Consider the following 14,171-nt stretch of genomic DNA (forward strand, 5'->3'; position numbering starts at 1 on the left):
GCATAACTATAGTCATAAGGTAGTATTTTTTTTGGGGGGGGGGTAGTATTTTTTATAACAGCTGAAACACTAAACTGGCCTTGGTAAGGCTGCTTTCACATAGAAGTATACTATTCGGGTATTCGGGCTCGTTTTTCAAGGGCACGCGAATAGCTTGAATCGAACGATAGGATTTCCTCACACCGGTTCACATAAGAGGGCACTATTCGAAAGTACCGAATACCTGCGAAAAGTATAGCTAAGTGGGAATCGAGCTTGTTCGTTTTTCTTGCAGCGTATACCGTCTCTCGTTTATGAAATAATGACACTTTTGGTCTGGATTTGCCCGTTAGCAAATATAAGCATGTAGACCGACATTCTGATGCAGTTTAGAAATTGTTAATAAGATTTGCTGCGATGTAGGAGGAAGAAATCCTCACTACATGGGATGGTGAGTTGACGGTGCGGGTGATGGTGTATTCGGTGCTCGAATAGCGAATAGCGAATACCGAATACTTTTATGTGAAAGCAGCCTAAAAGACTAATCATCTTGAAAAGTTTGCATAAGTATAGTTGTAAGGTAGTGGTTTTTTTTTTTTGTTTTTTTTTTTGTAGTATAACTGCTGAAATACTAAACTAGCCTTGGTAAAAGACTAATCATCTTCACCCGTTGAGGACGAGTCCCGAGTATACTCGTGCAGGTGCCTGTGAGAAATTTGTGATGCAGCAAAATCAGCTTGCCCTCAATGGATTAAATCAATATTCATGCATCTAGCAATACTTACTTTAAATATAGAATAAAAACTCAATGGTAAATGGTGCAATATTGTATGCCCAAGCCATTACATACCCAGCATGCATTCAACAGAATACTACAATGCACATCACAGCCCTTGACCTAAGTTTTGTACTTTAACTGATACTGGTAACCATGCCTTTGGTACACTCTTTGCTGATACAAATGTTATGTCAGCCAAGGTTTGAAGGTTAGGATTCAACACCAAGCTATTGTATTCAACAGATGCCCTCTGTGAAAGCTATATTGTGCTATGTTCAGCCACATAACACAACTCTATCTGAAGTGACTTGAAAGAAAAACAGATGGTAATTCCCTTAACATGACCAGAGATAGCGCATTTTACCACAGAGTCTGTTGAGAGTAAATAAAGTCACCTTTGATGTGTTAGTATGCATGCAACCTGTAATCTTGCCATCAGTCCATTGTCATTGTCATAGATTGTCATAGATATGAATAGGTCAGCCCTGTTCAGCATAACATATTAGGGAGTTTTCGATTGGGTGAACGAGAAGGACGTGCCGCCGAGCGCAACCGTACGTCAAGGCGTCACGTCTGTACGTTGAGCCGCTGCTAAAACACATTTCGATTTCGGGCGTCACGTCTGGTCAACGTGATGACGTCATGCACCCTTGAATCCCGCGCGCGCGCGCCAGCAGCATGTAATGGGGGAACAGATTGTCGTCTGCTAATGCCGAGTAAGATAGGGTCTACTTTTATCGTCATGGCGAATCTCCACAGAATTCGAGAAATGGTTCTGCTTGGTTACGCAAACGGACTGATAGATGACGAGGAGTTTGTACTCTTGTATGACGCCAATAGGCCAGCAAACCTCGATTTCAATTACTCCACTTATGAGGCATTTGATCTCGGGCTTTACAACGATGACGAGTGTACAGCATATTTCAGGTAAGCAAACAGGTTACTCTCGCGAGGGACATACAGTACAGCTGTAGTAGGCTATTTTCTACTACACCCTAGCTTATATCAGGGAGGTGAGTCGACCTCCCTGCTTATATGTGCTACCATACCGTAATGAATTGAACTGAACTGAATTGAATTGAATTGAATCGGAGTAGGTTTATACTTCGCAGCCCATCTTAATTGCAGTAGTGTGCTAGTGTCTAGGTCCTATAAAATATGTATTACAGGTGCTGTGGTGGTGCACTGCACTATAGCTAGACATTTCTAACGGGAGTGTGAATAATTTGGAGCTGTGCACAAGTGAATGAAAGGTCCTAAATGTAACTATTCGTCTATTTGAAGTCTACATTCTGGCTGTTCTCACTTTGTAACGATAAAGATAATCCACATGATTAATTAACATGAGTTTCAGCTTTTATATTGTATACAGAATTACACAATAATTTCAAGTAACTTCATGGCTTAGTTTTTGTCTGACCGTTACTATCAACTCAGTCTATACATAATTCTATGTGGAGTACAATAGTTTATAAGCATTGGAATACAGGAAATTCAACATATTGAAATTTTGATCAAAGTCAAAAAAGAAATGAAATGTGATATTTGTGTGATAACAAAACGTCTTGATATTTGAACTAGATTCTAACCTGTTTGATTGAATATCCAACCCTGCAGAAAATACATCGATATCACTTTTTCCCAATATGAAAACATGAATACACCTAGAATTAGTTGTCTAGACACAAGCTTTCAAATTATCATTTTATTAGATTCAAGAGGGACGACATTTTGCACCTGAAAGAAGTCCTGCAGATTCCCGAAAGCATCCAGTGTAGGAATGGCACAAGGGTCAATGGACTGGAGGCACTTTGCGTCTTGCTGGCACGATTCGCCTACCCTTGCAGATATGGAGATCTGGTCAAGATGTTTGGCCGGAGTGTACCGCAGTTGTGTTTGATCACAAAATACATGATCGATTTTGTGTACGACAACTACGCATATTTGTTGGGGACACTCAATCAGCCATGGTTGTCCCCAGCAAACCTGACCCAGTTTGCTGCTGCTGTAACTGAAAAGGGTGGAGCTCTGCACAACTGTTGGGGATTTGTGGACGGGACAGTGAGACCGATCTGTCGCCCAAATGAAAACCAACGTGTCGTCTATAATGGGCACAAACGCGTGCATGCATTAAAATACCAGAATGTATCAGCAGCAAACGGCATGATCGCCAACTTGTTTGGACCCATAGAAGGACGGAGGCATGACAGCTACATGCTCCGTGAGTCTGGTCTCCTCCATGAACTGGAACAGTACTCTCATGATGTGGACGGCAACACTTTATGTATCTACGGGGATCCGGCATATCCCATCCGAGCCCATCTACAAAGTCCCTTCAAAGGGAATGCCATCACACCAGAACAGGAAGCCTACAATCGGTCGATGAGCAGTGTGCGAGTAAGCGTGGAATGGTTGTTTGGGGACATTGTGAATAACTTCAAATTCACAGACTTCAAGAAAAATCAGAAAATCGGTTTGTCAGCAATCGGCAAAATGTACCTAGTATCTGGACTTCTAACCAATGCGCACACTTGTCTCTACGGGAACATAACCTCGAGATTCTTTGGACTGGATCCACCAACACTAATGCAATATTTTCATGGCATGTGAAACATAACAAGTATTATCAACCGGCTGTAAATGAAGGGAATGTAAATAACTTCTCATTTGTAGTCAATAAGTTGGGAAAGAAAGTTGCTAAGTACAGTAGGCCTCCAACACTGATTACATTGTTTAGTAATAATAATTATGGTGTATAGTGCATAGATAAGGCAAGTACATTGTACGAAATACTAGTCTTCATATTGTTTCTGTGTCATTTTATTTGGTTTTTTCTTTGAAGTTTAAAATCCTGGCACTATAACTCGGTTTTGTGAACATCAAAATGAAAATGATTGAGTGATATATGATAATTGCTACTTTTTTGTACTTCATAACATTTTTCTTAGATTTATGGAGATAAAGTATACATGTATCACACAATTACAGTGAAACGTCAATATTAAAAAAGTTGGATATCACAGAATCAAGGTGATATTACAATTTCCAGTTCGTGTATTTCTTTGTTTGTTTTTTACCCAGTTCAACAACAACAAAACTGATAACAAGGCAATTTTCATGGTCCTTAGGCCATTGTGCAACAAGATTTCACTTACGGTACAGCACCTCAGAGTTTATATCAAAGGTCATTTGTGTAATGACAATTGACATGCCATGATAGAGCCTATTCAGCTGTTCAGCATGATTATAGCCCGTGTGTCGCATATATATTTTGAAACATGAACGGAGTTTACATTTGAAATGCTGATGTTTCTGCAAGTCAAGTTTCATCCTTATTTGGTATGATTGTGTTTCTCTTCATTCTCACTTCACTTCTTTATCTATATACATAGTATGGACAGTGGCTACTTGAACAGGTATTTATATCATGTGTGAACTAAATACTGCTGTTCTGAAATACTTCACAAAACTTAAGGTGTGATGTGAAACAACATTCAGTCTTTTTTCTTTTCATCATCACTAGTATTGTGTATCACTGTATGTACAACAAAGTCATTGAAAAGGCAGAGCTTCAAGTTTTTAGGATCAATAGGGTTCTGACAGTAACTACTGACAGTAAGTACTTGTTGCCATCAAATGTTTCAACCATTCCCTATTTCACAAAAGTTGATGCAAATATATTATATGCAACAATATATATTGTTAATAATTGTTAATATTAACAATAATATATTATATATTACAATCTGTAATATATAATTCTGTAATTGGGGGAAGTAACAAACAGAGAGTGGCATGTATTGCCAAGAATCTCTAAGTTGCAAAACCTGTTATAACTACAAATGAACATGAAAATAATTATCCCAGAATTGGCAGAAGTTTCCTGTCAAGTTTTGACCCACCTACGATCTAGATAAATATGGATTTACTTATTAAGGTTTTACAATGATTGTTTACCTATTCAATATGTGTTTAGCTCTTCCGGTAACTTGTTCAGAGATGGATGCACATTTGCAGATAACATTCAACTATACGAGAAAATATATATGCTCTTACGAATTTGACATACATGTGTTGATATCATTTTCTTTTTCTGCCTGGGGTGAATGAGTGTTGTGTTTGATGAGGATGTGATACAAATGTTTATTGCATTTAGTGGTACAATAAGTGCTCATTAAGTCATACACTGTATATAGTGAAACCTTGGCATAAATGTAACTGAACCCTCTTATTATAATAAGGTATTTTAGTTGTTGAATGCTGATACAATACTTTAGTTTTATCACTTGTACATGTATATGCACTTCTCATTGTAAAACAAGAAACATGATAAAAAAAATAAGGTACTTTGCAGGGGCCAAAGGTTTTCATGGCAAGGTTTCACTATACACAAATTAATAACCATCTCTTGTTCACTTCTATTAGCTGTTATTTGCCCATGAATTGTAGCCATGTTACATACAGAACAATGATAATAACAATGTCATATGCAAATTCAAATGGTATGGAAAATTTAATAAATAGACAGCAGTACCCATAAGTAACAAAAGTAGATACACGTACAAAAATAGATATACTTGTTTTAAGTTAACTATAGGTCAACCCAGTATAGAGGCTGAACTGTTAATATGCCTGAATACAGTATACTGTACAAGTTCTCTATCTAGTAAACAACGCATAAATATGACTGATAAATGAAATCTTATAGGTTATGTAAAATGCTACTGGAAAGTTGAAAGACCACTTTCACTTTGTTGTAAAAATAACTGCCATGGGTCTTACCTCTTCAATGCAGAAAAAATGTAATAAACTACATCTACACAACATCCTAAGATCACTCGATCATAAAACAACACTACTGTAGGTCAGCAAACAACAAACAGTGTAGAGGCTAAACTGTAAATATGCCTGAATACCATACACTGTAAGTTCTCTATCTAGTAACAATGAATATGACTGATAAATGAAATCTTGTAGGTACATAGTACCAGACCCTGGTCACCCGTTTCTCGTTTCACTTGATCACGAGATAGTACATTGTTTGTCACTTTACCTATACTGTATGACATGTTAAGTAAAATGCTACTGGAAAGTTGAAAGACCACTTTCATGTTGCTGTAAAAATAAATGATATACATGTAGGTCTTTACTCCTTTAATGCAGCAAAGAAAAATTACACTACATCTACACAACATCATGAAATCATTCGAACATAAAACAACAAAAAATGAGAAAAGATAACATCATAACTATAAATACAGCAATCATCTGTGATGCTGGAAAGACTCAAATGAAAGCACAAACTGTATTGGAATGAATTGTCAGCACGATCACGTTGTTGGAAGAGTAATTGCCATATTTTTGTTTGTTTTTTTATGCCTGTAACAAAACAATATTGTATTACACTACAGCTACACTACATCCTGACAGGACTCTAATCTGTAATCACTAGATCATAAAATGAAACGAAATGAGCAAAGACTGTAAATACAACAATCATCTGTAATGATGGCAAGACTGTTAAAAGGAAGCATAAACTGCATTGGCATGAATTGGCAGCACTATCACCTTGATGAGAAAATAAATGCTATGCTTCTCTACTCCGGGCATGTAACAAAATACACTACATCGATCTAGATACTCGAGTGCATCACATATCTTGCTGAACTTGCAAATTTATTTAATAATGTATCTAGAAATGGTTATAGGTTTAGGATTGTCAATTAGAGATTTACAAAAACATGAAGTCAAGTTACTCTTGAAAGTGTAATAAATACATTGTATCCTGTAAATATTACATAAAATGGTTCAAGCATACAATGTAATGAAGGCGATTTGTCTGGTTAAGCACCTCATGACAGAACTTACATTATAGTTATAAACGCAGAACAATTTGTAATGATGGCAAGACTGTTAAATGGAAGCATAACTTGCATTGGCATGAATTGGCAGCATAGTTCTTTTCCTTCTCTCTCTTTCTCTATCTCATGATGTCAGTTATAGAGAAGAGAAAAACATGTAGACAAATAAGATAAAAAGATATCTTCTATGGCACAATAAAGATAACACTTGAATAAATAATGATACTATTTGAGTGGCCTCTAAGAATAAAACTTTTTCACCAAAGAAATAACATGAGACTGATTACAACAGTATGCAGCATCTAAAAAAAAAAAATAAGGCAAGTCAATAATAGGAATATGCTCAATGCGTACATACAGTATATCATTGTACTCGAAGAGTAAGGTATTACGAGTTCAACAGTATAACTTGGATTGAAATCTGATAAAAAATAAGGAAGTTCTGACAGTTTGAAGTTTTGCTATTTTGGGGGGAAACAGTTCTCCAACAGTCAATATGAATAGGCATAATGTGACCCTGCACCATAGAACAGACAAAAAGTCGCCAGACATGGATTTTTAGTTGAGGGCAGATTCTAAAAGAGCAGACTATAAGCTTTAAAATGATGTATAACTCATATCAAAATGGATTCTCCTAACCTATATAAATATTGAAAAGACAGCACACACTCTGGAAAAGTTTCAACTGAGAAAAGAGGCTCTAAAGTACAGGGTCTATTTAAGCGCTTAATCTTCATTAAGCCGTGCTACCTTTTCCGTGAATGGGACAAAAACATGATGTAAACCACTGTAGCAACAACAATGAAGGGATCATTAGATTAAGCTGAAATTGAGCATGTTCTATTAACACATTCTGTTCATGATAAATGTCAACTATCACAGCAGTAGCATTATCCTTTCAAAAGTTATGAGAGTTGAGAGTAAAGAGTGTGCAAAGGATTTTAAAGAAACGAAAAGGGGCCTCTGAGAAAAACCTGATCACACTACTCTGCCAAAAAAGGGTTGTAGAAAAACTGCTGAAAACCCACTTTCCCATCCAATTTATGATCCCAAATTCAGGAATGATGTAGAAGAAGAATAGCTCTTTCAGAAAATATGGAAAACTAAAAATTGACACGGTTGACCGGTTTCACCTATTTTGAGTCATCGCGTAAAATCAAGGGGTGCGACTTTGTTTCTTTGTGATGCACAGTCAAATATGGCAAAGTGAGCATGTCATTTCCCTCACAACTTACCATATAGTTTGTACATAAAATTTTGAAATTTCCAGTTTTTTATTCAAATGCAATTATATGTGAGGCTCAAATCCTCGTATATCTAACTGATCACTAATTCTGAAGTTATTTAACCAGGAATATGTCATGTTTCAGACTTCAATAACAGAAACATTGAATTTTTGTAATGTTTTTGTGCATGTCGATGGAAATTTGTGAGGATATGACATGGTTAGCTCATTCATACACATTGTACAAGAACTGTCTTTTAGAAATGACAACAACTTTTGAAATTTTACTCCCTGTTCTGATTCTTCAACAATGTCATAAGAACTGCGTTCTGCTGGAGTAACTGTTGTTGGAGCAGGTCCATTCTTCTGTCCCTCTCTTCGTCTTCTCTTATCCTCCTCTCCTCCTCTCTTTTCTTCCTCTCCTCTTCTCTTTCCTCCTTCTCCTTTCTTCTTTCTTCATCGCGCCTCCTCCTTTCTTCCTCTCTTTCCTCTCTTTCGCGCCTTCTTTCGTCATCTTGTCTCCTCCTTTCTTCTTCTCTTTCTTCTCGCTCCAACTTTCTCTGCTCTTCTTGTCGTTTACTTTCCATTTCCTCTCTTCTCAGCTGTAACTCTCTGTCTTTCAGATCTCTCTCCATTTCAAGCTTCTTCATTAGGTATTCAGTGGTATCACTGCCTGTATTCCTCCTTTTCCTTGCTCCCTTTTCAGAGTTTGTCCTGAAATATTAAAGAACACAAATTATGCTTTGGTGAAAAATTCAGTAATCCTATTCCAAATTTACATAACCAAGGAAACATTTATTTAAGAACACATGACCGTGCATCACAAAAACCAGAAACAAAAAAAAAAAAAAAAATGAACATCATGATTTTAGGTGAAGAGTTCAATTCTTATGAAATTTTCTGTAAGAGCAATTCTTTTACATAAATCTGCAATTTTGGATCGTAAAATGAATGAAAAATTGCATTTTTAACAGATTTTTTTTTTTTTTTTTTTTGGTACCATTCGTTGCACAGCTAGCACGGCTGGGGAAGCTTAAGTTCTTGAATAGACCCTACACTTCTGAGCCTCTTTTCTCAGTTCACACTTTGCCAGAGTGTGTGCTTTCTTTCTGATATTTAGATAGGTTATATAGGAGAGTTCATTTCAGTTGAGTTTAGACTTCATTTTGAAGCTCAAGGTCTGCTCTTTCAGAATTCAGCCTAAAAAAAAAAAAAAAAAATCATATCTGATGTCTTTTTATTGGTTTTGTGATGCAGGGTCACATAGTTATGCACACAAAGGTACTTGGGGGGGGGGGGGGTGCTGTGACATAGGGTGTAAAACTCCCAACTCCCAAACAGGACCTGACTTTGATTCCTGCCCAGTACCTAAATCCTTGGACAAGATGTTTTTACCCACCATGTCCCTCTCAACTCAGGTGTATAAATGGGTACCTAGCAATGCTAGGGGTAATGATAAAGACAGGGTCCTCTGGTAGACCAGTGGCAATACTGAAGAGGCTATTTTGGATAAAAAAGACTTTATCATTATTGCTATACTATTCTCTACAAATATTACAGCTGAATAGATCGACAAACAAACAAATAAAATAAATATTCAAATTGGTTGAATCTTACATAACATACATTTATCAAGAATAGAATGTGCATTTTACTGTTTTATACACATGTAACGTGGTATACATGTATCACTTCAACACAACAAAACACAACAAAATTTGATTCTTTTTTTTGGTACCTTTTGTTCGTCTCTGTGAAGCTTTCAAGAGCCCTCTTGCGCATTTCCACCCCATCTAGTTGCTTTTTTTCTTCCTGTTGTTGCTTTTGCGTCAGTAACTCCTTCGAGTCGTTTTCGACTTCCGTCAACTCCTCGATGATCTGAGTCAGTTCCGCTTCCGTGTCATTGTGCTCAGGGGCGATCCCACTTGATTTTTCTTCTGTTTTGTTTTTCTTCATTACATTCTCTTTCAACTTATAGTACTTGTCCCTTACTGCACGTTTCGTGACGTTCAGACCATGCTTCTTCAAATTTGAAGTGATGTCCTCCCAAGCCTTGCTGCTTTCTTTAGTTCGCTGTTTGTGCTTGAATGGATTTATAAAGTCCACTTCCCTGCACAACATAAGGCACATCTCTTCTGTCCAGTTTACATTCCTGTCAAGTGTAAAACCAAACAACACAAAGACAAAAAGAATAACATAAATAATATGGAAATATACTTTTGAAAAAAAAAAAGAGAAGAAAATAAGACATTCATGTTCTACATGTGCATTTATCAATTTTATGTAATTAAATGTAGTTTGACAAGAACAATCAAAGCAATGAATTTTCACTTCCTCCTCTATCCCAATACTAGCCCTCTTTAGAAAATGTACCTCATGTATGTAGATTCTGGTCTTGGTTTGTTGACTTTTGAACATAAACTAAGCATATTTTCCATTTTCTACATTAGATACAGCCATTAAGTTCAACTCCACATAAATATAGTAAAGATAATCCCAAAGTAAAGTACAGCTGTAACTATACAACCGGTAGAAGATGATAACTACTGCTCCAAATATTATTTATTCAAATTCATGCGTATGTACTAAACACATATTTCTGTTTCAGACCTGCAGGAATGAAAGGAGAATTCCAAAAACAATTTTCATAATTTTGCATCATGTAGTACATTAATCGACAGCTCCATGTATAGATTTGTGGAATGTATCGTGGCCTTTGAACTGAGAAACCAATACTATGAAAACCCCAAACAAGATACATTAAACAAAAATGATGACATAATAGAATCACATAATTCAGAAATGTAGCAATGTAAATCCACTACAGCTTGCTGAACAAGTTCACCTGTGCTGTGAAGAATTTATGCATGCTTTCATCTTTTGTTCTGCTTCCTTGAGCACCCACTAATGCATCCTTATGGCGAGGTTATCATGTCATCATCCTTGTTCATTGTGATTTGTTTTAAATCTTGAAAACATTCTTATTCCTTATCCTAATCACTATGATTTTCAATCTTTGTACCCAGCATGACCAATTTATAACTGTTCGAATGTAAAAGCCTGAAAATCATCTGGAGGTATCCTTTAGAATAAAATGTTATAATGGATTATCTACAATTGTAAAGTCGAAAGTTATTCATGAATGTACTAACATCTTTAACACGGAAGAACCAGCAGTTCCAGCTGAAGGTGCAGATGCTTGTGATGGATTTGCTTGCTCTATTGGAGATGCAGTACTGGTACTTGTCGGTGAGGCTTGTTCAATCAAAGCTGCAGGAGCACTCTGGCTCGGCTGTAAAAGAGAAGATACATATGATACAAATTACATTAGAGGTTTATAAATGAAAGAAAAAAAATAGATGTATTGCAGTCTTCATACATCTTTTACATCTTTTTACATCTTTGGATTGGGAAACAGTTCAACAGGCCAGCCAACCCACGGCACGCCCATTGTATGGGCCTAGCCCTATCATGTAGCATGGCCGTTGGCTTGATGCTGCTGTATCTCACTGTGCCAAATAATTGGGTGCATGTGTGGAATTTGTGACTTTTCTTTTACTTGTAATCAAACACAGTGGTTGGGCTTTCTTTCATACAAAATGTAGTATAACTCTGAAATGCAGCCCAAACCTCTACAGCCATTTAACAGTAATGTACGTGTGAATGATCAGTGGCAGTGCCGCTTTCTCCTTTTCTCCCTTTAGACTTTTTAATGTCCCTTGACTAAATTATTTAACCATAGATACAACCCAACCTAACCCTAACTTTGTCAACCAAACCCTGCTTGATTTACTAATCATTCCAACAAAACTTTTACTGCTAATAGTGACCAGTGCTATTGGCTAATGCAGTATTAAATTAATGCCTACTCTACTCTGACTAAAATAATGGCAATTTGCCATGCTCATGTGATGGATGCATCTGTGCATGCACGCATGCATGATGCATCATGCGCACTCATTGCACTGCAGTTGGTCCTTGTCTTTGTGTACAATTGTAGATGCTAAATAAGCATCCTGGAATTATTTATGTGGATTCTAAAACATAATGCTTGTTAAGATTATTCAGCATGTTCAGTATTAAGACTGCTAAAAGAATAATGCACTGCACATCCCTACTCCTACACCATGATACTGATAGGGCACCGAACTTCCAGACCGGGTACTGCATAGGCCATAGTGCATGGAAAGTTTATGTGTGGGACTACGGTATGCAGTTGCAAATTGCAAGACGAGTGAAATCGGGCAAAGAAACTAGGTACCCGAGACTCCAGTTTGTATATCAGCGGTACTGCTGTTAAGTATCACATCACATGTAATTGAATATTTTGTTTTTCGTTAAATATACAGGGAAGCGGGTGCACTTACCGCTGAATTTGAGAAACTCAGCATGATGTTTTGAGCGATTTCGTCCATCACACGAGAAGTATGACGTCATAATTGGCTTGGGTTGAGCGCGGCGCAACCGATTTGGGTGGACGGTGATAACCGGGGTTAACGCGTTCGAAATTTGTGCGATGAGCCGAGGGTCGACACTCGCGCATGCGCAGTACGTAAAAACTACGTCATAACAGGGTGACGCCTGGCTCAACGTGCAAATCGAAAAGTCCCTATTATGGGTGAGAGAGAGACATTTTAGAGAAGTCTTTAAGTCAGCAAAGACTGATCACAATAAACATATTTCATTCTATTTTTCCAACTCTTTGCCAGGTAAATCAAGCTATTTCTTCATACAGATGTATTTTAAAGTCTTTATTTTGAAAAGACCTTGAATGTTTCAAATACAACTTGGTCCTTGATAACTGCAAATTGAAGCTCCTGTCAAAAACAAATAACACTATAAACTCACAGTACAAATCTAACAAGTGGTAACAGGAAGTCTGTTTCTCTGACAGATATTTGCCACTATTCAAACATAAAGGACAAGTTCACCTTAAAGGGACTGTACAGTACTGTTTGAGGTGGGGATTCATGTTTTGAACATTCCTAAGTGAGATAATGAAAAGCCTCTTATGAAATATGAAAGAGCATGTAATTTTAAGAAGGATTCAATGTTTATTTGATGAAAATTGGTTTTCAAATGGCTGAGATATCCCAAAAAGTGATAATAATAAAGGGCGACAGGCCACGCCTTTTATTAGGATCTCTTTGTTTCACCTTGGTTTTGGATATCTCAGCCATTTCAAAATCGATTTTCATCAAATAAACTTTTGATACCCCTAGAATTGCATGCTCTTTGACATCTCATAGAGTGGTTTCTGAATATCTCGCAAAACATTAAAAGCAAATCCTCACCTCGACCAGAACTGTACACACCCTTTAAGTGTGGACCATGTATAAAATGCAGCAATAGTAGGAAAACACATCAGTGAAAGCTTGCCCCTTTCAAAAGGCATTCTGTAGTTTACTTGGGCTGAGGTTTTTCTATGAAAATACAGAAATCAATGTGTTTTCAAGTGATGAAGTTGTCAAACAACTGAAGCAGGAAATTCCGAGTTAATCAGGGAAGGTTTAAAGGGGAAGGCTAGTAACTGATCAGTGGGAATCAGTGGAAATGCTGGGAGATGATTGTTTCAATCCTTATGTGATTCATTCAAGAGTTCATTGTATATCTATTGTTGTGTGAAAATGATTTGCTTCAGAATGGTCTCATATTCAAGTAATGTGCAGTTTAATGCTTCCAGGTTAGCGTCCCTGGTCAATGACGGAGCATTAATCTGCACATTACTTGAATATGAGACCGTTCTGAAGCAAATCATTTTCACACGACAATAGAAATACAATGAACTCTTGAATGAATCCCATAAGGATTGGAACAATCACCTCCCAGCATTTCCACTGATTCCCACTGATCAGTTACTAGCCTTCCCCTTTAAAGTTTTTAAATAATTTCCTAGTTCAATTACCTTCAAATGAAGTGCTTGAAGAACCAAGTGTTAGGTGAGCATGATAGTGAGGGAAAATTGTGCACGGTTTGGTGCTTTGAAAGTGATTTGTTGCCAAGTGTGTTGTTTCAGCAACTATTTTGAGACCATTTCAAACTTTCATAATGCCGCCATATACCCAATGGTTGGAGAGGGCATATACCCATGGGTTGGTGAGGTAAGCCCTATGAAGAATACAGTCAACGTGTATAAGCGGCCACCCAAGGAAAATGACAAAGGTGGCTAAAACTGTAGACAGGTGGCCACTGTAAACAGGTTAGTGGCCATTTTGAATTTCAGCACTTGCGGTCAAGTGTATTAATTAGCATAAAATACCACCTGTTATTCTTAAAAAACAAACCAACAAAAAACTGCAAATAAGTTTGCATGAGCAGCTATAAAAGG

At 37.1% G+C, this 14,171-nt stretch overlaps 3 protein-coding genes across 3 annotated transcripts in view; 2 read left to right on the forward strand and 1 right to left on the reverse strand.

Annotated features, from left to right (window-relative positions):
• LOC140238929 (uncharacterized) overlaps positions 1-14,171 on the forward strand; it is a 50,031-nt gene that overhangs the window by 19,736 nt on the left and 16,124 nt on the right. The gene's annotated exons all lie outside the window — the stretch shown is intronic.
• On the forward strand, positions 1,500-3,367 carry LOC140239103 (uncharacterized). The gene is made up of 2 exons (XM_072318993.1): positions 1,500-1,684; positions 2,470-3,367. The coding sequence occupies exons 1-2, from the start codon at positions 1,500-1,502 to the stop codon at positions 3,365-3,367; spliced, it is 1,083 nt and encodes a 360-aa protein (XP_072175094.1).
• On the reverse strand, positions 8,128-12,258 carry LOC140239104 (uncharacterized). The gene is made up of 4 exons (XM_072318995.1): positions 12,211-12,258; positions 10,996-11,135; positions 9,582-9,995; positions 8,128-8,557 (listed from the first exon to the last, which is right to left on the reverse strand). Exons 1-4 carry the CDS (start codon positions 12,256-12,258, stop codon positions 8,128-8,130), a joined length of 1,032 nt encoding a protein of 343 aa, XP_072175096.1.

The sequence above is a fragment of the Diadema setosum genome, chromosome 15 (genome assembly GCF_964275005.1).
Source record: "Diadema setosum chromosome 15, eeDiaSeto1, whole genome shotgun sequence".
NCBI lineage: Eukaryota > Metazoa > Echinodermata > Echinoidea > Diadematoida > Diadematidae > Diadema > Diadema setosum.